The sequence below is a fragment of the Tachypleus tridentatus genome, chromosome 8 (genome assembly GCF_004210375.1).
Source record: "Tachypleus tridentatus isolate NWPU-2018 chromosome 8, ASM421037v1, whole genome shotgun sequence".
Lineage (NCBI taxonomy): Eukaryota > Metazoa > Arthropoda > Merostomata > Xiphosura > Limulidae > Tachypleus > Tachypleus tridentatus.
In genome coordinates this window covers 15,951,156-15,977,290 of record NC_134832.1, presented here as the reverse complement: position 1 = coordinate 15,977,290, position 26,135 = coordinate 15,951,156, and the positions used below count along the sequence as shown (strand labels likewise).

At 32.5% G+C, this 26,135-nt stretch overlaps 1 protein-coding gene across 3 annotated transcripts in view; it reads right to left on the bottom strand.

The window, feature by feature from the left end:
* Window positions 1-11,681: 11,681 nt before the first annotated feature.
* LOC143258584 (chloride intracellular channel Clic-like) overlaps window positions 11,682-26,135 on the bottom strand; it is a 45,602-nt gene continuing 31,148 nt past the window's right edge. For all 3 annotated transcript variants that reach the window (XM_076517767.1, XM_076517768.1, XM_076517769.1), the window contains exons 2-5: window positions 17,171-17,272; window positions 16,663-16,866; window positions 15,179-15,353; window positions 11,682-14,349 (exon numbers count right to left, since the gene is read on the bottom strand). In XM_076517767.1, coding sequence (XP_076373882.1) covers window positions 14,123-14,349; window positions 15,179-15,353; window positions 16,663-16,866; window positions 17,171-17,272 — 708 coding nt within the window. In that variant the 3' untranslated portion in view covers window positions 11,682-14,122. The remainder of the gene's footprint in view (window positions 14,350-15,178; window positions 15,354-16,662; window positions 16,867-17,170; window positions 17,273-26,135) is intronic.

Sequence of the window (26,135 nt, the reverse complement as noted above, 5' to 3'; positions counted from 1 at the left end):
AAGAGGAAGACAGAAAGGTGAATGGATGACTTTGAAGTGTGTGAGAAGACTGAAATATAGAATGAGATTTGAGAAATCGTAACCATACACCCATATTATATTTCAGATGAAAGAATGAGGACCATGAAAATCTGTTATTATATTTTACCGAAACCTGCAACGTTTATTATTTAGCAAATTTATGAAAACGTAGTTGAAACGAACGCTAGTATTATGTGTCAAGAAGCATGCTAGCTCTACATAAGAAATGTGGCATCTCACAACTTTGAAAAACTGAACTAATTTACAGACGTTGGGACCACTAGCGTTTTTTTTTTTTTGTCAAACCAACTAATTTTTGTTCCTTCTCCTCTATTCATGGTAGTGTGTTGACCTCAGAACCAAGACCTTTAAAAAAAGGAGGATTACCGTGGTAGAAATCCGAAATAATCAGCACCACATTCAACTGGACCTTCTTGTGTCATAAGTACTCTCTGTTTGTGTTAGGAATTTGGTTATCTCTTGCTCTAAGTAAAACACTTGTAAGAACGGGTGTTTTCGACAAGTGTAATTTTGTCATTTAATGTGAGAGACGAGTATGCACATATATGATTTGATTTGTCTTTCTATATCTAATACAAGAAACAAACAAACATTTTAACACCAATTTATCACTTGAAAAATATCTTGAACAGAGAAGTATTCCTGGATGAAATGGCAGGGACAATTATCCGCTGTTCTCTGTATTCTATAACAGAATGTTTGAAAACTACACCTTCATGAATTTGTACAATATAGGTGGTTTATATTGTGGAAAAGAACTTGAGTTTCAAACACTAATGTTACAGACAACATGTTGCTTGTTCTTAGCGCAGAGAAACTCAATAGGTTACCTGCGCCATGTTTGCTAAGAATATGGAGCCATGAACTTTAGTGCTATAAACCTTCAGTCTTACTGATAGTACACCTTGCGAAATTAATATGTTTATGTCTTCGTACAATGTTAGAACGTTAGTATGTTTATGTAATTATACGTTGGTGGGGCACTATATTCATGTCGTTTGTTATATATTGTTGGTACATTAATACGTTCATGTTGGAACATTGACGTTTCTGTTATATATCGTTCGCACATTGACGTGTTCATGTCGTTGTACACTGTAAATATGAACAGGGTATCGTGTCTAGTTTTCTAATCCAGAACACTATGAATGTCGAATTTTATTGTAGAATCAAGTTTAGTTCTTAGAAGACTTCACTTGGCCCGGCAAGGCCATGTGGTTAAGGCACTCAACTCGTAATCTGAGGATCATGGGTTCGAATCCCTGTCACATCAAACAAGCTCCCGCTTTCTTCGTTGGAGGCGTTGTAATGTGACGGTCAATCCCACTATTCGTTGGTAAAAGAGTAGCCCAAGAGTTGGCGGTAGGTGGTGATGATTTTACGCTACTAAATTAGGGAGGGCTAGCGCTAATAGCCCTCGTGTAGCTTTGCGCGAAATTCAAACCAAACGACCTCAAACGATAAGATCCTGAAATACACGCATCAACATTACCATATACTTATACCTGCTGAAACAAATTACGATTTCTATAAATATAACAAATTAACTTTTCCGTTAACACACGAATCACTGATATTTTAAACATATGTATTAAAAATGTTAATATATGAAGTATATTTAGTTCACTTATCAGTGAAAAACGGGGATATAGCTTGGTAGGGAAAAGTTTCAGGTAAAATTTGAGGAATAACTTGATAACATAAACTTGACAGAGAAAAAAACGTGATAAGAAGAGGTTTTCAGGCAGAATAAACTATGGTGTAACATGATAACGAAATACAGAGAAACTGAGATATAATTCGACAAGGAAAAAAGCTATAACTCGATAAGGGAAGAGTGCGAGAAAAACTTAGGTATAACTTGACAAAAGAAGGTTTTCAGGGAAAAACTGAAGAATAATGTGATACGGGAATGTTTACAGAAAATACGGGGCTGTACGTTGATAAGACAATAATGACAAAGATAAGAGATAACGATAATTTCCTAATACAAAAAAAAGAACCTTAATCATGACGTGGAACTGGGATAATTTCAAAGCTTAGAAAAGAGAGATTAATAACTATTTCTTAAAATCTTTTCTAAAGCTGTTTACGGATTTAACATCTAAAACATGTCAGAATTGTAAAGCACTGTACACAGTTGAATATGGAACAGCGCCGTCTGGTGTGATATTGAATTATAAAATTTCACCTATACATCGTATTGTTCCCAACGGATGGATACAAAATAGGGGTAAGTTTAACTGTAAATTAGATCAAATTGTAGAATCAAAGAATCTCAACACTGAAATGCAACCACGCTCAAGTTGATATATATAATTTTTGGGGGTTGAGGGGGGTTAATGGCAACTGCGCGATAGTCAATCGGCGACAGCGTATTGGGCAACAGTAATTTTTATCGAAAGACAGGTCGTCGGCTGGATAAGTTGTCGAAATACTGTACAACTAGCCGAAAAATCAACTTGTCGACAGCAGATTGTCGACAATTGTTTAATGAGATGGATTTGTTATTATATTTACACTTACATATATCAGGGTTTTTTATTTTGGACTTTCGCGCAAAGCAACACGAGGGCTATCTGCGTTATCCATCCCTATTTTAGCAGTGTAAGACTAGAGGGAAGGCATCTATTCATCACCATCCACCGTCAACTCTTGGGCTACTCTTTTGCCAACGAATAGTGGAATTATAAGTCTCCACAGCTGAAAGGGCGAGCATGTTTGGTGAGACGAGGATTCGAACCCACGTCCCTCAGATTACGAATCGAACGCTTTATCCCAACTGGCCATGCCGGGCCCTATATCAGGTTTACAATGTATATACAATTGTGTCAGGAGATGGATTTGTTATTATATTTACACTTACATATATCAAGTTTACAATGTATATACAATTGTGTCATGAGATTGATTTGTTATTATATCTACACTTACATATATCAGGTTTACAAGGTATGTGAGAAATTTGATGAAAATTTGGAAAATAAATTTTTACTGAGTTAAATCTAATGAAATGAGATAAAATAATGGAGAATGAAAGTAAGTCAAGTTTGTAAAGTATTAAATGTATACTCTGAAAATGAACTGAATTAGAAAAGAATATAGAAATATTGATAGTCATAAGCACTCACCTAGCCTACTATCGACAATACTACCGGTACATTCAAAATACTGGTATATCAACGAGTCTGTCGGCAAGTGATAATACTGTCGACGAATTGAGAGTCGCCGACTAGTCGATTCTGAAACAATTTTATTTTTTTAATTTACCTTTACGGGTGACGTAAATGTTTTAACATTTCTAGCGTATATAACACCAAAATTCTACAGTATAATTATTTTAAAAAATGTTTTTAAGTTTTTGACGTTTCAAAGCTGGGGTGTAAGTTAGTCATTATAATTGAGCTATTTACCTATTTACTGAAAAACAAGAAAACTGGAAGATTCAGAAGAATTTCAGACTGAATTACATTCGACGTAAAACTCAATTTTGGAAAAATATATTAACGTAATGAAGAAAAACTTGATAAAATAATCAGAACTGCAAAAACATTAAATATTAAACAATCGGATACTAAATGACAGATTATTCTGAATTACTGCCTTTTCTATTGTTAGCGTAGAAAGTTGAAGCTTATAACCATTTGTCTTTTTAGATGTCGCTGGTGGAGAATAAATTTTCGGAGCTATATTTGAAGGTAATGCTTTTAAAAACTAAACCTTTTATTTAAATTTTTGAAAAGTCAATTATAAAAAAATAATGTTGACTTGGGAAAATACAATTTTCCGAAATTTTTTGCTTTATGTAGGGGAGGAAGTGTGTGACAAAAATAACACATCCAATTTTGTTATACCTTAACTAATCTGTAACTATGAAATGTTTTTAAAATATCTACAAAACGTCTTTTTATTGTTTAAAAACTGTAAGCAGTGATAAATTTCACTATAAAAATAGGATATCAAATAAGTATGTAGCAGAGCAAAAAGAAAAACATATATTTTGTATGAAAGTTGAGTATATTTACATTAAAACGATGTAGAGCTTCACCATGTTGTAGTTAATGTCGCCGAGTCTAGTCTTGCTTTATTTGACGACTGTTGAGAATAGTCCTACAAAGTAGTTTCCTTTGCACAAAGTTCCGTAGCAGGACTGTTTTGTTCACAGCACACCCTGCTTTCATTTTCTATAATCACACCTAATGTACAAATATGAGATTTCCTAGCGTTTATTTCAACAGTACGAACTTATAAGAATCCATAGATGTTTCATTCTCCAGCTGTTTATATACGCATATAATTTAAGGACGAGGAGGAACTTGTTGGTCCGTCTAAGCCGTACCATCCACTGTATCAAACTAAAATAAAAGCAAAACACTTGGAGTCAACTCTTATCGTTCAAACATTTATTAAGCATTTTCTTAAACTCTCTTAAATTAATTGCATCTGCAATATTTGGAGACAACCCATTTCAAAGATTCATCACCCTTTAATAAAAATAAAGCTATCTTAGCTGAAAAAAGCTGTTGCATAAATTCTATCAATTCATTTTACTATCTCAAGTAATTCAATCAGATTCCCTGCATCTCTGTCTTTAAAAAAATAAAATCAAAGATCTTCACCTGTCCTTCTACGACAACATTTTAATTATAGATGTCGTACTACTAACTCTCCTCTGAACCATTTACAATAATTCTGCGTTCTTTTCAAGTTAAGGATCCCAAGCCTGAACACAGTACTCTAAATGTGGTCTAACCGACAACCTATTACAACTTTTTGAGACTTGTATTCAATATTTCTGCAGATAAAACCTATTGGCCTTACCACTAGCAACAGCACATTGGCTGAATAGTTTAAAAGAATAATACATATGTAAAAATAAAAATAGCTGGTTTGAGTTGAGAAAAATTTGTATGTAGAGGAACGAACAACGTTTCGACCTTCTTCGGTCATCATCAGGTTCACAAAGAAAGAAAGAGGTAACTGACCGATAGCTGACAACATGTTTGAAGGGAGCTGTGTAACTGAATGTAAGAATCTAGAGGACATGTTTAGATGTTTGATTATATTTATTAATATAGGTATGAAGGTGTTCCTTTGTATTGGTTTATTTTGGGCTTGAGTTGTTGTATAAGTAAGGCTTCATTAATTTTGCGTTTGTTTATGTTTGTTTCTTTATTTAGTATTTGAGTGTTTTCTACGGCTATGTTGTGTTTATTTGATGTGCAGTGTTCGAAAACGTGTGAAGGTGACTTTTTGTGTTCTTTGAATCTGGTTTCCATTTTTCTACTTGTTTCTCCAATATAGAAGTCGTAGCAGTTATCACATTGTATTTTGTAAATAATGTTGGTGTGGTGTTTGTCAGTGTAGTTTTTACATAGTATAGACCTTAGTTTTGTGCCTGGTTTTTGAATAAATTTGGTATTAACTGGAATGTCATATTTTGTTACTAGTTTTTGCCAAATGTTGGTTATTTTTCTGCTGATGTCGAGAATATATGGTATGCAGCAGTAAATGATTTCGTTATTTTTTTAATTCGTAGGATATGTTTACTTTGTTAGTTGATTTTGCTTTTTGTCTAGGTGTGTGCGTATAATGTTTTCTACGGCTTGTGGAGGAAACTTATTGATGTTGATAAAGTATTATTTTATTTTGTCTAATTCATCGTTAATTTTATCTGGTGAGCATAGTTTTATGGCTGTGTTTATTTGGTTTCTTAGTATGTTGAGTTTTTGTTTTGTTTCATGTGTTGAGTCCGAAGGAATGTATAGTCCAGTATGAGTGATTTTTCGGTGGATTACTGTTTTAAATTGTGTATCGGTTCTTGTAATTTTGAGGTTAAGAAATGATATTTGATTGCTTTCTTCCTGTTTATATGTGAAGTTAATGTTGGGATGTATAGAGTTAATGTGATTGAAATAATTAAGTGTGTGTTCTGTAGATCTGAATCCCGCAATCGTGTCGTCTACATATCTATACCAGCATAGTGGTGGATGTAATGCTGTGTTAATTACTTGTGTTTCAACTTGTGACATACAAATATTGGCTAGAACTGGTTATACTAGGTTGCCCATGCTTAGGCCATTTGTTTGTATATAGTTGTGGTTGTTGAACATGAAGTTTGTCTTCATCATGGTGAATTCTATGAGGGTTGCTAATTGGTTGCTGGGAATGTCTGTTGGATGGGTTAGGGTCTCGGATACAGAGTTCCAAGGCTATCTTGCAGGTTTCAGCGGTTTGGACTTTGTAAAGAGGGAATATAACATCGAGACTGGCCATTAAAGCTTTATGATTAAATATAATCAAACATTTAAGCACGCCCTCTACATTCCTACACTCAGTTACACAATCCCCTTCAAACATGTAGTCAGCTATCGGTCAGTTACCTCTTTCTTTCTTTGTGAACCTGACGATGACCGAAAAAGGTCGAAACGTTGTTCGCTCCTCTACATACAAATTTTTTCAACCCAAACCAGCCGTTTTTACATATATATTTTTCTCTACAAGTGGGTTTTATTGTCATCACTGAGCTTAAGAGAATGATCAACCAGAATATCAAGCAAGATCTTTTTCTTTCATAACACTGTTAAGTTTGTTAACATCACCATTTTACTCATAATTGAAATTGTGATATCCCTCGTACATCACACTGTATTTATCATAATTTAAACCCATCTGCCATTTATCTTTTCAACACACCAAATAATAAAAATCCTCTTGTAAAGCAGCAGCATCCTCCTCACTTCCAGCAACACCAATTATTTTAATATCATCGATAAATGTAAATAATTTATTGGCTATTCCTTCATCTGTGTCATTGATGTAAATTTAAAAAAAAAAGCGAAGGTCCTAACAATGAGAATTCACTAGTGCCTCAGCATTAAGTATGTGGACTTATAACGATAGAAATCAAATTTTGATATCCTTGATAGTTACAGCACAGATAGCCCATTGTGTAGCTTTGTGCTTAACTAAAATCAAACATGTACACTGAACTACATTTATAACAGTCTTTTGCTTTCTTTTATCCAGTCAATTGTCTATCTATTGAGCCAACTTATCTCCCACTTCTGTGGATCTACTTTTAAACAAGTCAAATGCTTCCTAAAACTCTAGATATACCAGATCTACACCAATGCCTTTATCTATACAAGTAGTAACCTCTTCGAAGACTGTCTAAATAGTAATAAGGCAAGTCTTCCGCTAGAGAAACCATGATTATTATCCAATAAACTTTTATTTATATTTTGTGAAATAATTGTCCAAAGTATCTTTTATAAGACTTTCAAAAATAATTTCTACCATCGATAAAAAACCAATAGGCCTATACTCACTGGGATAATTTTTATCATTTCCCTTAAAAACTGGATTAACATTAGCCAACTTCCAATATTTTGGTACCTGCCCATTATTTAAGAAATTAGAATGAATAATAGAAAGTGGCTCATACATCCAATCCTTAACCTCCTTTAAAACCCTTTGGTAAATATCATTTGGCCCAAGAATATTGTTATTCTTTAAACTTCCGAATTTTTCTAGAGAAACTCAGAATTGATGTAATCATCTTGTTTAATTCTATTTAAACCTAACAACTGTTCAGTATGACAAATATCGATTAAATCTATGTTGGTAAAAACTGAAAAAACAAACGTAGAATGACGCGGTCATTCCATAATCGTCAGATATTAAAATTTCTGAAATATTTATTAAAGGCTCTGCTCCAATATTAACATTCTGTTAGCCTTTAATGTACTTAAAGAAATCCTTACTGTGAGATTTTATATTTTCAGGCAACCTAATTTTTTTTACATACATACATTGATTGCCTAAGCTGCTGTTTGACCAAATTTCACATCTTTGTATTCAATTCAATTTTCTCACATCTTTAATCATCTCTATAATTTTATCCTTTCCACTTTTTATCAGCCGGCCTGTTTTTCACATGCAGTCACCCTTTTAAATAAAAGAAATACCTCGATTTGAACACATTTTTATTATCTAAGTATGAATATTTTTACGTCGGAAAGGACTGTTATATGTTGCTGTACGTTTTTAGTTTCACTCTTTTAAGGGCCCCCTAGTGGCTCAGCGTTATGTCTGCGGACTTACAACGCTAAAAACCGGGTTTTGATACCCGTGGTGGGCAGAACACAGATAGCTCATTGTGTAGCTTTGTGCTTAATTCAAAAGCAACTCTTTTAAGGTCTTAGATATACCGTTCCTAAAATTAATCACTTTTCAGTAGCGATACATTACCTATCTAATGCCAAATAATATCTAAATATAATTTTGATACATTCTGTCCACCGAGACTATGACTTGGTTGTAACTGTTACACAACTTCCTAATTCGCATCTTAAAATCTTTTTAATGTAACTTATCAAACCATCTGAATAACAGTTTTAGACACTAACCCTAACGTGCAAAAAAGTAGAGTATGATAATAAAAAAACAATGTATGTCTCTTGTAATTAAAAACAACAAAACTAAATTAATCAGTTTGCTTTAACATAATTTTGTTCGCAATTTCAGCTACTCCAAGCTAAATATTAATTAAATTATATTTTAAACTTAAAATATATAATTACATAATTAACGCAATCCTCAGGGGTGCCCTGTTCATTAAGCAGAAAACGTATTTACGTTTAAGTCAATGCAGTAAATGATAACAACAAATGTGTTAATAAAAGCGGAGAGAAAACAGATATGTAAACTGATGGGCACTAAACGTTTTGATAAAGATTATTAAACCCTCAAATCCAGGAGCTTTCGGGGGGCCTTCCTTCCCACGTATACTTAAAAACAGCTTGCGTATACCTGACCATAATACATTTTTTAAATATCATAACACCTGTTTGTTTGTTTTTGAATTTCTCACAAAGCTACTCGAGGGCGATATGTGCTAGCCGTCTCTAATTTAGCAGTGTAAGATTAGAGGGAAGGCAGGTAGTCATCACCACCCACCGCCAACTCTTGGGCTACTCTTTTACCAACGAATAGTGGGATTGACCGTCACATTATAACGCCCCCACGGCTGAAAGGGCGAGAATGTTTGGCGCGACAGGGATGCGAACCCGCGACCCTCCAAATTACGAGTCACACGCCTTAACACGCTTGGCCATGCCGGGCCACTCATAACACCTAGGATATATTTAAGCGTTAGCTAAAGTGGCGTAACTTTAATTAAAAACAACTTCTTAACACTAGATTCATTTTTTAATACAAGTATCGTCTTACAAATGAAAGGTTTGCGGTAAAACACAATACGAAAGGTGTGCTGGGTTTGGCCAATAATGGACGAAATTCAAATGCATCTCAACTCTATATTACGTTGTGCGCAACCCCATGGATGAACAAGTTGTACGTTGTTTTTGGAAAAGTTAAATCTTTGGGTGAATAGACTGAGTAACAGGAGAGGGAAGTAGTAGCAATTAATGTAATCAGATAACGGTTTTACATAATGTTTATTATACTTCGTCACTCTTTTAACACATAGGAATTGGTTTAAACTGCGATTTTTTATGTGTAAAATCATTTATATATTTTTTATCAAGTTCATTTGAACTTATTAACAACAACTTCAAAATATTTATTCTCACAGGCAAGTAATTGAGGAATTGTGTTTTAGAAATATTAGTGAAGCTAGATACTCGCTAGGGGCGCCCTCTAATTAACGTTTACATAGTTAATTGTGGTCTAGTAAACTTCGACTGTGAAAACTAACTAATGTGACGTGTGAAACCTAGCGGCAACAGTAGAAGGCAAAGTAATCAAACGATTATATCAATTTATATTTTATTGCTTGTAAGTAAAAAAAATTATTTAAAAATAAAATTAGAATTTTGTTTTACATATTCCCTTTCATTCATAGTTAATATTTTGTTTAAAAGGTTATACACTTCTTAAACTATTTATTCACTAAATTGTTTATGATCCAATAGCATTGTTGGTTGCAGAACCTCTAATAACAACAGTCATAAAAAAGTAACAAGTACTACAAATTAAACACATTAATTAATACAAAGATCTCCTGAGCACTTTACATTGAAAATGAATAATTTCAGTCGGCGTTTTCGTTTAATTATTTACAAAGCATTTTGTAAATGGCTAAACAATAACATAAAATTATTCAGTTTGACCCAATCCTAGTACTAAATGATATAAAACACAAGTCAATAAATTAGGGTTAAATAGGTTCAGAATATATCGCTTTAAGATATATCAAGTCTTGAAACTATCCACTAATGGATCAAAAGTCAAGCAGTTGTAAAACTATGGGAAAAAGGTAGCATTCTAGTTCCAAAGTTTTAGTAAAAATGTCCAGTACACAAACTGGCCAATAAAAAATAAGATAAAACAATGACTTGCAGAATAATTTGATGAAGGCAGACATATATAGATAGGTTTAAACTGACGAATGAAAACTGAAAAAGAACATGTAAAGTTCTAGTGTCATCAGTTGAAGCTCACAAACAGGTTATTTTGAAGTGACACAACTAACTGTAAGCTTTCCAAATTATGAGGGGGAACAATGAAAACAAACTAACAAGCATCTTCAAGTAGCCTTAAAGACATAGGAATCGTCGGTAGAGGGCACTTGCCTCCCTTGGAAAATAAGAAACAATGCTTTCTTTCTCGATTCAGCCCCCCCTGCAAAAGGTTTTGTGGACTCCCGTGCTTGTAAAGACAGAACTATTAATCGTGATGGCACTGCAACAGAAACTGACAAATTTCATTTGGAGAAGTAAACTGAAAATAAGTTAAAATGAATATAAGAACTATGGGTTACAGCATCCAACTGCAACAGTTAGGTCCTCGCTTTTCAAAAACTTGCTTTTGATCGACTGTTGCAGAAAAGTTTTTTTTAAAACACAAGAATGTCAAAGTAAACAAATTCCTTTTACAAACTAGAAATAATGGATCCGCACGTAGAATGGCTGAGTTTTTCAAGTATAAAATTTCAACTCTTAACTCTCACCTCTTGAATAATTTGAGACCTCATTACAGGTGTGGACGTAGGAGATCAAACACTTTCGATTAACGTATTTGATCACGCCTAAGATCTCAAGTTAATTTACTCTAATCTTGCCTAAATGAATCAATTTGAGGATAGTCTAGTAGAGGCCCTGATGAGTAATAAATTCGAATCTGGTATATGCGCGCTTAAAGCTTGGTATTGCTGGCTCAGAAAATAATTATTGGTGTGAAATTTGCGTAAAGCTATGAGGGCTATCTGCCCCTAATATAGCAATAAAAGACTAGAATGAAAGCAGCTAGTCATCACCACCAGTCGTAACAACTAATAGTGGGATTGGCCCTCAAGTTATGACGCCCCCACAGCTGAAAGGACAAGCGCGTTTGGTGGGACGCAGATTCGAGCCTGCGACCCAAAGTTGCGGTTAGAAACATTATCATATAATTCAGATTGACAAATCATAGTTAAATGAGTTGGTTTTGTCTTGTTTAACTATAAATTGAAGTCATAAAATTTAAAAAAAATATGTTTATTGCTATACATTTTTACTTGTTTTATTTATAACACTTGGGAGTTAAACTTTATACCTGTGATTTTGCTATCTTTTGTTTTACTCAATCAAAAAGATATATTTTTTAAACACAAAAAAACAAATGCTTCATAATAATTCAGGAGACAAAATGTTCTTTATTACATAAAGATACAATAAAATATTGGCAAATACATGTGGTCAAATGCAACACATTAGAAAAATATACGGCATCTTTCTTACATAAAATTATTTAAAAAAAGGCTTTTTGGCTGACTTATAGAAAATACAAAAAAATTCTACAAAACATTACAGAAAAACTTCTCAAATTATCTTAGGACAGCCTATTAACATCCTGAATTTTATATTAAATACTTTATTTTTTGACAATTTTGTACAAAACAAAAGTAACTTGACGTGCATTATGATAAACTACTTTGAATAATTAAACTGGCCCAGGTACAACTCATAACTGATTTGATTAAAAAAAAAAGAGGGGAATAGAAAAATTAGGATAGAGACCACCAGCAAGTTTCTAAAGTTAGATCAACAGTTGTGAAACCATACTTTTTCAAATATAAGGACTCAATGATTTAAAATATTTGTAATTCAAAAAACTGATATATTATTTGAAAAATATTAGATGTAATAATGCTACATTCAAATTATAGAAAGCACCAAATGTAAACAGTTAATATCAAATGATGACAGTTCACAATACCAATCTCTCTCTGCTGGTATGCTAGTCACGATGTAATGGTGTGACATCATGTCCACAATACCATGTTATCACTGTGAACTTAAAGCTACAGTGTCACCATAACATCTATTTACTGGAAAACATTTTAATTTTATTCACATAAAAACAAAACTTCAACACTAGTTACTTCCCTTCATTGATACACTTTGTGATTCAGTTCTAAAGTGGGAACAAATGCAATAATGTACACTAATTTAGTTTCTCTAATAATGATATACTAGAATGTATATACTAATATCAATAAAATACAAACTATATATACCTAAAACAAATAGCTAGGATGAATACACATTTCTAGTTATCTATTTATATATAAAATTGATAATTCTGTAGGCATAAGATCTGGTGCAGGTGAAATAAAACAGCTGATTACTAGATAGACCTGGCAGAGAGAAAAGACAAATATTTAATTTCTGGTGTAGTATATGAAAGTAAAAATAAACATTTATCATCAGTGATATCTGGTTACCTGAGTGATTTTCATTCTTGAAGTTAGATTATTAAGATTGTTTTTGAGAATTGTAGTGTATCTTATAACCAAGATCACATTAAGCTTAAATTCTACAAATAAACAATGTATGCAACAAGAATTACTGTAAATTCATCTGCATGTGACATCTCAAAGCATAATTCAGTTTCCTGTCTCTATTAGTACAATACTACTGCACATACATAAAGCTGTTTACATATGAGAATATTAGAAACTTGAGATATTTTATTATCTTTACATATATTTATATCATACCTATAAACAACACTTAAACAGTTCATGTCAGCTATGACAAAATTCAAGAGAAGATGCCAATTTTTTTTTAAGTCATCTGTTCACTGCCACTCATGTAAACTGTGGTTTTGTTTTTAGAAGTTTTCAGTAAAAACTAATGAATGGGAATGCTGATAAATTATTCTACTGTAATAAATAGCATTATCTAATACACTGTAGTCTTTATATACGTGAATCAATGTGAGAATAAACACTTAACAGCCTCTTTAATCCAATATAAACTGAAAAAAGGTATCTCCGCTTTAGCCTAACTTTGGACACAAAATGATAAAATCTTGATTTTATTTATTTCTAATACAATCTAATAGTACTTAAAGTTTCAGTACAACCTTTGTAATACAACACTGCTGTTGAACTTCAAACCAAACATAATTACAACACAAAGAGACTAACCACAGGTAATCACCAAAGCTGTCATTACACAGCATCTTTCTCTATTTCATTGAAAGAGCACAAAAAATAATTTAAGTTTTTATATCAATTTTTTAATCTTCCAAAATTAACTTAAAAATTTAAAGCTGATAAGAGAAAAAGTAACTATTCATCCAACATTTCAAATATTAGAAAGATTCATTAAATAACATCAGGAAACAGGAAAAAATGGTAAACAAAAAAAAATATTTAACTGTAACTAATGTCCTCAGTGAAGATGAAAAAAAAAAAAAACAGTTAATACAAATTATTAAAAAAGGTTTGCAATTCTTTTGATTTTCTATGATTTAATGCAAAGTCCTCCAAGACTTCAGTAAACTTAAAGGTTTATTATTAAAACTTTACAAATTTTACAATTAGGACCATGGTTAAAATTTATTACTTACACAACAAGTTATCATTTTGTTTTTGCAAGTGTTAACTCTGTGGAAAGTTGTTAAATCAACCTCAATGAATGACTGTTTTTACAAGGATATTTTATAAAGTTCTATGTGCCATTACAGATAGCAAAACAAATGAAGTAACATAAGATCTAACACGAGCCAATAATAAGCTCGTATGAGAAGCCTCAGTTTAAATGTATTCTCAACAACTGAATCACTCCTAGTGTCCATTGATTTCAACAGTGGGTGGAATGGATGTAGTATACGTGGGAGTTTCAAGCTCTTCGTGTTTCTTCATCTTGGTACCCTGCTGCAGCTTGTAGTGATTAATAATGTCTTGGTCTGCTGGACAAGACTGGGTAAAGACATCCAGCTGGTACATGTGGTACATGTACTGCCACAAGTTAGACATATCCTCTGGGATCTCAAAATCTACAAAGTATTTTCCTAGAAGAAACCAATGAAATGTGTGATTGTGGTGGCTCAAGCAAACACAAGCAACTCTGGTTATATGTGGATTTATAATAATTTATGCCTGGATATAAAGCAGTGTATTCATAATACTCAGAACACTTAATAAGTTTAACTATAGATAATGCATTTGTGGTTCTCAAAATTATATTTTATGAACTTTAAGACATGATGACAATCTTTCCTAAATAATGATCAAGTTATTGCTCATGACATTTTTTATTATTATTTCTCTTTTCTGTTTAATGTATGTTTGTCATTTTAATTGCTTGACAAATCTGGCTACAAGACAACTACACATAGTATGAAGCAACACTCAAGCACTTCTCATGGTGAGAGGCAATTTCTTCATGAATATTAAATGCACAAACCAACCAAACTTTGCTTTCACACAAAGCTACACGAGGGCTATCTGCACCAGCCATCCCTAATTTGGCAGTGTAAGACTAGAGGGAAGGCAGCCAGTCATCACCACCCACTGCCTGGTCTTGGGCTATTCTTTTACCAATGAATAGTGGGATTGACCATCACATCACAATGCCCCCATGGTTGAAAGGGCAAGCATGTTTGGTGCAATTGATTTGATCATACAACCCTCAAACTGCAAGTGCCCCTAACTACCTGGCCATGCTAGACCTAACAAGGTATTTCTTCACAGATGAACTCAACAAGAGAATGCGTTTATAGGTCTCAACAATACAAATGTGTTGTTACTATATGACAGGTCTAAATTAAAGTTTTAAAAAGTACTGTAGTTAAAGGTTTATAAGCCAGAGTGACCCATGATCATCCATCATTACCTTACCTGCAACTCTGATGTGCTGAAGTCGTGGCATGAGTTCACAGTCAAAACAACACATGGTGTCTCCAGTCAAGAAGCGCCCTTCAGTCTTGCTCAGATGGGTGTCGATATTTCTTAGTTGGTTCAGAAGGGCACGTTTTCGCTGGTCTCCTCCTTTATTAAGCACCAACTTGAACTTCTACATACACAAACATAAATGTGACATAAATAGGTAATTTAGCAATCCTGCTTCTTTCTTTTCCTTAGCCATGTACCAGAATTCATATTCATTGAGTGACATAACATGAGGTGGTGTATTAAATTTGTGTTGAAATATTTACTACTTTTACCACCACCCTGCAGTTGTCCTGCTTTTGTTTTCATACACTTAAAAAAAACTGTTCAAGCATCACAACATTCTAAGTGAAAACAAGCAAAGATATTGATGTACATATTGCCTACATCAACAAAAATATTGTTACCAGAATGATAGCCTACCAATATATCAGTGCATCCTTACTTACATTTATAATAAAGACATGTCCTGGTGGTGAGCAGCTTTGTATATTATCTAGACTACAATAATGTCAAGCTTATATAACACAAGTTTAGTTGCTCAAACTGGTATAACACTATATACAAACAACAGAATAAAATCAATAGTATCACACCATAACTACATACAAGCTGCTACACAATAGACACTATTATTTTTATTTAAAAAAAAATTACTTCATTTCAAAACAACAAAATTTCATGTCCAACTTGCAAATTTGAAAATGTCAAAACACAAGAATGTCAATCTCATTTAATTACTAAAGAAGTCATTTTTTGTTAAAACCATCTAGCAAATGGAATGAAAAATTCTCTATAAAAGAAGATAATAGGTAGATTGTAACAGTAAATAAAAACAATCAACCAGCCCAACATCTTGATGTGGATAAACAAAAGTCATTCCAGAAAGGTTTGGATTGTTTTAATTACATTTATATAAACAGAATATGTCTGGCACTACCCGAGGTCTCAGTCACTACACTAGACTCATGACCTGATATCAGATTATAAGAGCCAACGTGGAGAAGTTAACTTGTGAAAAGTAAAACAACGTAGCAATGAAACATGCTTGAAATGTTCTAGATGTGTTTGTGTTGTGATTAAGCTAAACCATCAATGGGTCCAAGTACTATAACCAATTTGACACCAAATGAATTGGAGATTGATTATAACATTGACAGCACAATACATTACAAAACAATTTCCCTAGAAATTCTAAAATTTAAATGCCATTTCTGCAATGAATTTCAACCATTATAGGCTCATATTAAAAGATACTGGACTGGCTTGTGTGGCAGGCGTTAAAATATGTGAAAATAATTTATTTTCTATTTCTTTTATTTAAAAAAACAACAAAAACTACATTTTGTCGTATTCAGTACTGGTGTCCGATTTAAAATGAATGAATGTGTATCAACATAATACTATTTTTAATCACGAAAAATATTACTTACACTGTACAAATCCATAATAACAGTTTCTGTCTCCTTATCCTGAACAAACAGATTGTAGCCACCAGGTACACTTTTCATGATGTAGCGTTCTATTTTATCATTTTCTAACACAGGATTTCCTCTATCTATCAAAATGGGTGGAGGAGTAGAATCAAAGTTTGAGCGAAAGTCAGGTGGTGGTTTCAACATGTCCACTGTCGTAACCTGAAATATTCAGTTTGTTAACATTGGTAATAATAAAAAACAAATAAGTTATTAATATTTCATTGATCCTTATATCATTATTCATACTCTATTACACTATTAAAACTGTACGAGTTCAAGAGTAAAATTTTTCAAACAGGTTTTCAACATTTACAACCCTTTTTTTTTTTTTTAAATGAACACCACTTCCACTGACAAGTTTCACCAGCAGCAATGACTTAAAAGCAGTGCATTGCAAGTATTAATTTTGAAGTAAACTTTTTGTACACAAAAGAACATTTTACTCCGAGTACAGTGTACTTACTTTTAAAGAAATTGTTTTCAATTCTGCTAGGAGGTAGAGGTCCATGAAGTACTCCTGACAAAAAAGGCAGGCACCTTTACGACGGCCATCAATTGTAGAAGCCTGCAAGCATTGTCAAAATCAAAATTTGATTTTTAAGAAATGCAAAATTTCACTGAGTAAGTCAAAGAATCTACTTTACAATTTTAAATACAAAGATATTACAGAGAAATATATTAACCAGTTTTCATTTCAAGTCCTCTTAGAACTAACAAAAAAATCTCTCTCTCAAGAAATATTAGCAAAATCTAAATGAACTATATTTTAATCATTTAGTAATCTTTATCAAGGAAAAAACAACTACCAGAAAACAGAAGTGATTCAAAGCAATAAATATTCCATTTGTAATTCAAAACACTGAATATTCTTCGAATGTTATTTCAAATTTCCCATTTATTCAACACATTTACACATTGAGTTTGAATTAGAAAATAAATATTTAAAGATTTGCAGCTGTAAAATTAAATGTACCAGTGTGCCATTTAATAAATCAGATCTTTCACAATGGAAAAAATTATACATACACAATTTTGTTACATCTCCTTCAAAGGGAAGTTCTGCCATCTATTAACATATCAATGAACTAAATGCAGAAATTATTTTTATTCTTATTCACAGCTTTATCATTATTATTACACAACCCGATAATGTTTAAAAAACAGAAAACAGTAGTTCAGATAAAAGTTGTTTGCTATTATACTATACAACATTTGTACTATTGAGAAATTTAGTGACTTAACTCAGGTAAAACATCTATTGAAACAAATGTGAGAAAGATTTCAATAGCTATGATTGTGAATGAACTTCACATTTAACATAAGTATTACTGGTAGAATAACGTTATTCTACCACTAGCACAAAGTTTACATTTTACAGTGATACAGGCTATATGTATTGTGGCATTACCATTAACAAAAACTTTACATTAGAACTTTCTCTTATTACATGAATTTTTACTAAGTATAAAAAGTCAGCCACAAAAATATTTACTTCAGAACTGTTTCTTGCTACAAAGAATGTGGTTCAGACCTTTTTAATTTTTTGTAAGTGTGAGAAACAATACCCACTATTGGTAAGATTCAAAGAACTAAAGATATATTCAAAACTGTGCTATAAATACCAATGAAAACACCAAATGAGCTGTTGCAATCAAAACACAAGACAGTGGACCAATAGTGAGTTTTAACATAAAAGGGCAACAACTCAATGCATGGACAACATTTATAAAAAGGCTTAAATATCATTAAAGATTTTGACAAAATGCAACGTTTAATTCTATACTATATTATTCAAACATTTTATTTTTCCATATAGTACCTATGATTGTATTTTCATGTTTATGAAACTGAATTAACTGATTTATCTTCTATATTCAACATAATTTCTATATAGCTAATAACTATATAGTCAGTCTAAGATTGTTGCCTAACTACTTACCTGAAAGCAGTGTTCCACAAACAAACAATGAATATTTGTTACATATACAAATATATGCAACTTTACCAGTGAAGTGTCTGGTAAGAGGGTCAAAAGTTCATAAATAAGTTTTCACATAGAGAACAGTCCATGTATAATTCTTTGTATTACGTTACCTGCATTAAAAGTCTTTAAAAACAATTTTTCTTGCTGCATAACAAACAGCTTCTGGATATACAAGTGACAGACTGTACGCTATAGCTACCTTTGCATTGGCAGAAAATTGCTCCAATAACAATTTTCTGAAAGCAATGTATACTAATTGCAGCCAACATATGAGCTCTATATTCATTCCTATACATCCATTAAAAGAACTTACAGAAAATAAATTTGAGATGGTTTGAAATTTCTTACACAGGTTGTCCAAAGCTAACTTTGAAGAGAAAATGTCATAACCGCAGGTATTATTGTTGACTTCAATATCTAGATAAGGTTGGTTAGGGTCAGTGAAAGATACTTATTCCCAGATCAAACAATTAAATACTTAAGTAATGCACTAGATAATAAATTTCAGCCATCGATCAGTACCTGTCAAAATCTTATTCAAATTACTTCAAGAATTTGTGTGCAAGGCAACAAGATTCATATTTGTAAGCTTCTGCAAAAATATCTGGTACTTTAAATTAAATATAAGCATTGGTAAAAATTGTCAGTTTTCTTCAAATGATTGTGATAAGTTCTTTCTGTCAAAATATTTCTAAATACCTAAAAGAATACATAGTACTGTAAACTGCTCATTCTTAATTCACAAAATATTCTGTTTTTATTTTTTAATTTACATACTTTGAATGGGTACATTTTCTGTGAAGTCCAAACAGTTTGTTATAAACCAATTTAAATAATACTTGAAATTAACTTTATGCCTGCATTATCAAGTTACGAGTCATTTACAACACACTACATCAAATGGATAGACATAAATTGCAGAGTTCACTGACAGGATTTTTTTTTTTTAATGTCTACATTTTAACACCATTTTTTTTTAAATTAGCATGCACCTACTGATATAGTAAAACAAACATCTGTTGAAACAGATCCTTTATAACCATTCTTCCCGACTTAAAAACAGCTTACCATGCTATATTAACACCACTAATTCAGTCAAAGTGACAAACATCACATTTAAATAATTGTCTCACTTGTTAGTGCCAGTTATAACAAACGAGCTAATGACACAAATAGTTCTTTCCACTGCTAGACATTTTTTGTGTGAAAGCATGAATACTGCATTTAAAGCTTCCATTTGTAAAATGTTCTTTCATAGTTGCTGTACTTATGTACAGGTGCTCAGTTTGACATTAGGATCGTACACTTCCTGTTGTGATCAGTTTCCTGCCTTTTATAGCAGTTGAGTATTTATCAAGAAGATAATCCTCCTAGTGTCTCATCTCTCTTACTCTATAAGAAATTTTAAAGGAATGGGTACTTTGTGTCCAAGATATCTGCAGTAACAGTTGTTTTTTTATTTATTTAAGAACCTTAAATTTCTGTGGCATCCATTAAGTGTCCAAAATGATCTGTCTAGTTGAATAAATAAATGAAACAAAAGGAGTTTTAAGATTAAAAGAATAAATAATGGATAACTTCTGAAAGTTATCATAAAAGTAATAAACATGTCATGCACTTCCCAATTAAAAAGATAGCAAGAGTAGAAATCTATTTAATCATTTTTGATATTCAACTTTTATAATCATTAATTGGTTTTGTTTTTTTAATCAGATATCTTATGCCAGTGGTTCTTAACCTGGGTTCAGTCAGTCAGTCAACAAGTCTCAGGCGTTCAACAGAGGTCAAGACACACACAGTGTGTGTGTGTGTGTGTGTGTGTGTGTGTGTGTGTGTGTGTGTGTGTGTGTGTGTGTGTGTGTCCATTCACCCCACTTATATGATTTACAACATCATGCTCCACTTGACCATCATTGGCTGCGGCTGATCATGTCACATCACTTGGCCTTAATATCTGTGCTGCAGTGAACTTCGTTCGTTTAGCAGTCGACATGTGACTGCAGTAATCATGCATCATTTGCGATTTTTTTCCTAATCTTTCAACCCATTCATACTATCTATGTTGAGCAAAAACAGAAAGTGGTCAGATGAATACGTACAATATGGATTCACATGTATAATGGAACATGATGGGAGTCAACATCCTCAATGCATGATTTGCAATGCCAAGTTAAGCAATTCTAGTCTAGCACTGGCAAAACTAAGAGAACACTCCCTAAAGCTGCATGGAGATGGGAAATACAAGAACACAATGCTTGCTGAATTCAAGGTAAAGAGAGCCAGGTTCGATGAAAAGGCTAATTTGCCTGTTCTTGGCTTTGTACCCATCAACAAACCGATCCTCACAGCATTGTACGAAGTTGCATACTTGATCGCAAAGCAGGGCAAACCACACACCATTGGTGAAGCACTCGTAAAACCAGCTGCATTGAAGATGGCAAATATCATGCTGGGAAAAGCTGCTGAAAATAAGTTATTCCAAATTCCTCTTTCAAATGACACCATCAGCGGCAGAATAGATGACATGAGCAATGACATCTTGACTCAATTAGTTGCAGATCTGATTTTAAGCCCAGCAAAATTCAGCCTTCAACTCGATGAGACCACCAATGTTTCCAATCTAAGCCAGCTTGTTGTATTCGTGCGCTATGTGAAGAAGGACGAGATAAAAGATTATTTTGTAAGCCTCTTACAACAACAACTAAGAAAGCCGAAGTGAAGAAACTTTTGCATTGTCATGCAAGTCATGGATGACTTATTCAGAGACAACGATTTTTTTTTTTTTTTATTTTTATTTATTTATTTTTTTTATTATGAGATATGGTTTCTGCAGTTTGTTCGGATGGAGCTCCAGTCATGCTGGGACAAAACTCTGGTTTTGATGCGCTGGTGAACACCGATGCACCACAAATCATTGTAACACTCTGAACAGACATGCATTGGCAAAAAAATCCTTGCCTTCAAAACTGGCAGAAGTATTAAAAATTGTAGTGGAATGTGTGAACTTTGTGCAAAATAGTGCCCTGAAGCACCGCATCTTCAAAGAGCTGTGTAATGAAATGGGCTCTGAATTCGAAGTACTTCTTTACCATTTTAACGTTCAGTGATTATCCCGGAAAAAGGTGCTGAATCGTGTTTTTGCCATGTGTGTGGAATTAGCCCTGTTTTTGCAAGAGCACCAACATTGTCATGCAGATTGCTTCGAAAAATTTGAGTTCATTCTCATTTTGGCGTACATGGCTGATATCGCCAATGCTCTCAATCATCTCAATCAACAGATGCAGGGCAGTGGTGTCAACATCATTGAAGCGGAAGAAAACCTGAAGGCTTTTCAAAAAAGCTACCGTTATGGAAACAACAAATAGAGAATGATAACTTTGCAAACCTTCCCCTGCTAGAGGACTGTATAAGTAAGATCAAAGATGTGTCTGAAATTGGAGACATTTCTGCACCCAGGGAACTGAAGCAAGCAATTGCCATGCACTTAGATGAGCTTGCAAAGTCTCTCGACAGATACTTCCCCAGCAGAGAGTCATATCCAGCATGGGCAAGACAGCCGTTCATGTTTAGTGTTGTTACACCAGATGTTAATGATGAATACCTCGACAAAATCATTGAACTTCAGAAGAGCCAGGTTCAACAGCAACTTGTAGCGTACCCTCTAATTGCTAAGAAATCCCTTGAGATACTCATACCGTTTGTTACAACATATCTTTGCGAGCAATCCTTTGAGGATGGTAGACATAAAACCAGTCTTATGCAAACAGTCATTACTAAATTTCCCAATAACTGATTTGAGGTCAGTAATGTAATAACTGGTTTGAAAAATACAGAATGAAAAACTAAAAGCATGTATTAGTCTGAAAATTAGTAAACTGACTTTTAAAAGACAAAACCACACTAATTTATTTTAACCTTTTATTTTATAATAAAGGAAGGCCATAAAATATTAAAACGTATGAAAAATATTTTACAAGTCTACAGTAGAAAATTTTAAGGCATTTATTTTTTTTGCTGAATATCCTAATTTTCAAACCTAAAATAGGTCTATTATAGTATCAGTCACAGATATGAAAAATAAAATTAATAACAGGTACATTAAAGAATTCACAAGTTACTTTTTTGGTTTTCTTCTGTAACATAAAATTCTTCTTTAAGTAGACATTTTTTTTTTTTTTTAAAAAAAAAAAAGCTTCCTGAACTTTAAATTCAGAACCAAAAATATGATACATTAATTTATGTAAAAAGATATCTTAGAGCTATTAAAATTGGTTTAATTGAAAATTACCAACCTTGAATATATTTTGTGATTATTACAGCACTTTTACTCATTTTCTTTTTAAACATGTCTCAAAAATACAAAAGTCCAACAACAATGTACCTTTCAAGTTTATTATAAATAAAACATTACATCAGTGAAACTAACTTAAAAGAAATGTTGCAAATGTATAGTTTACTATAGTACTAGTCACAATCAGACAAGTTTTTCTTACTTTTAATATCTCCAATCCAGGTAAAAGTTGTATTTAAACCACTATTAAACCAACAGTCCTACATGTGTGGTCCTAGATTTAATGATTATATATAAGGTCTTGTGTTCACAGACAAGTTTGACACTTGTCCTAGTTAACTGGCTATTGGTAGAAAATAGAGCAGTAAAGCAAAGAGTTTGATTATTAGTTAAATATGTTGAAACTGTATTAACCAAACTTATGTTATGTGTTTAAAAACAAATAAAAAGCACTTAACTACAAAGATGGTCTTAAAAACTGGACTTGTGAAATAACATGCCACAACCTATAAATAAGTTATTCAGGAGTTAAAAAATAAAAAACTAATTTTAGATGGTGCAAAACGATTATATTCACATTATCTTTCAAACCTAACACAATAGCAATATTGTCACCAAGAATTACAAATATTAAGCAGTTTCTCAATGAATAGAATACTTGTGCTCATGAAGTCAAGGACTAGCTTTTACTTTTAAGAGAATAAATTATACTTTAATTTACATTTTGAATGAGATAATACTGCCAATTAGCAGACCTTTCTATCCTTATTTTATTTCAAGGAATGAACTGTATCATTTATGTCATATCAACCCATGGCTGCTGCTAAACTGCCCAAAGTCTCATACAGCAGTAGTTATATTAAACTGTTTGTTCACACTTAGAGTGTAATCAAATTAAGTTTGACAGAGACATAATTCTATAATACAGCACTACATCCAAGCCAACCAGAATCTGTACCCTTTCCTTTATTTTTTGTGATTAAATATTTTAATATTTGAATGCTGAAAGAATTTAGTTCTTTCTTAATTATTTCTTCCCATTAACCCTCAGATTTTCCATTCATAAACTACACTTAAAGATATTCATCTATGTAATCACATTAAGTTTTCATTTAGTGTTTTACATTAAATACACAGATGATTGAAACTAAATACTTCTGACACCTACAGGAAAAGTTTAAACCTCACTTAAAAAGTGACCATTTAACATTCTTTACAACTTTGTTTAATCATAGTTTCACTTTGCACCATAAAAACAGCTTTTGTCTTTGTACATGTTTTTAAACATTGTAAAATTGTCATTAATCCAATTATCTTGTGTTTACATTCTAATTATACAAAATATTGTGCATCAGAGCTGCTACTTGTTTGAGTTTGAAATTTATAACAATATTTCATGTGCCAGCTCTTTAGTTCCTATGATTAGAGGAATAACAAATTTACAAAAGCACTTCGATCTATGGAATTTAACGTAATACTGAAACTATACAAGGTTTCAGCATTTAGTGGTTTGAAATGTTTGTTTTTCACACCAACATGTAGGTTCTTTTTTGATGTTGTTTAGCACTAAAGTAACCATCACAGTGCTTTAGACTGTGTCTGTACAAAACATGAAGTCATCAGGATGACTAAACCTGTCACAATCGTGGTGTGTGTGAGTGTGTGTGTGTGTGTGTGTGTGTGTGTGTGTGTGTGTGTGTGTGTGCGCAAAATGAAAAACCAATAAGATATTTTATATATAAAATAAAGTTTCTGCTATCTTCTATCTAAAGTAAACAGTCCACGTATGTCTGTCAACCAGGACAGACAAAAACAAGGTTCATAGAAAATGTGATGACGAAAACAATCTTGCTACATCAATTTCTGAAATACCTATGACTCACCATACAAAAATAGAACACTAAGGCTAGTGATAAAATGCCTTTTCTTGACATGGCTATATTGTTCAGATTAGATGCAAGAATGCTCTCACAAAATTAACTTTATCTAGAGTTTGACAATTAATTTGATTACTGAAATGTACTGATAACCTCAAATAAACTACTGGAAATGATGTTCCCAATTAGTTTTGTTTGTTGCTGTTATTAAACAGTGAGGTCACAAATCTATTGATCAGTAAATTCAACTAAATGTTCAGATCTAAAAAGAGAGAGAGAGAAAGATTCACAGTGATAACTTTTTTTTAAAACTAGATATTACTCTAAACAAATACTAATTAATCCAAGGAGGATAGCAAGCTATTATACATATTAGTCCTTGGAAAATAATTGTACATTTATAATCAACCTACTGCCTATTCTAGAAACCTATTTGCCAAACCAAGTTAAGACCTATTTTTCAGATTTTCAATTTATTTTTTTAATTATTATACAACAAGGTTTACCTGATAGTTCAAATTTATAATTATCATAAAACAAAGCTCACCTGACAAAGATATCAGGTATCACAGCTCAACAGGATCATGGAGCTATCAGTTAACACATCACAAGATCTAACTGAGAAGCATGATTCACTAATTGATTATTGGGAATTAAGCACAAAGCTACAGTATGGGCTACCTGTGCTCTGTCCACAACAGGTATGAAAATCCAGTTTCTAGACAGCTCAAGTGGAGCATAATGTTCTTATATATCACAGAACAAGGTTCAAGAGGAACATGAACCTATTATCACAATACGAATTAAGTGATATATCAAGTTGTTACTTATATGTTAATGAACACATAAGCACAGTTATGTTAATGAAAACATAGCACACCATACAATGTATGATGGCTACAAAATGTAGTTTTAATAAAACAGTTAACAAAGTTTATATAGTTATTTAATTACTTCTACAAAAATACTGAAAAAAAATCAATAAAAATTGCAATTAATAACAGTCTTCATTACAAGTGAAAGTCAAACTACATAAATCCTTTTTCACAACACTGCCATACTTCAAGTTAGGTATTCTGATAAAGTTGTGCCTGCCTAGTGAATTACTAAGCACCAAAACAGAAAATGTCACATGTAAAAGTTCATGTACTCCATCCATCACATCCAGCCAATGTACTTACTGTTATTTAAGGAATTTAAATGTTATATATTAAATTTATCTAATACTATAAATAAAATATATACTAAATTAATTAAATTTAATACTGTAAATTAC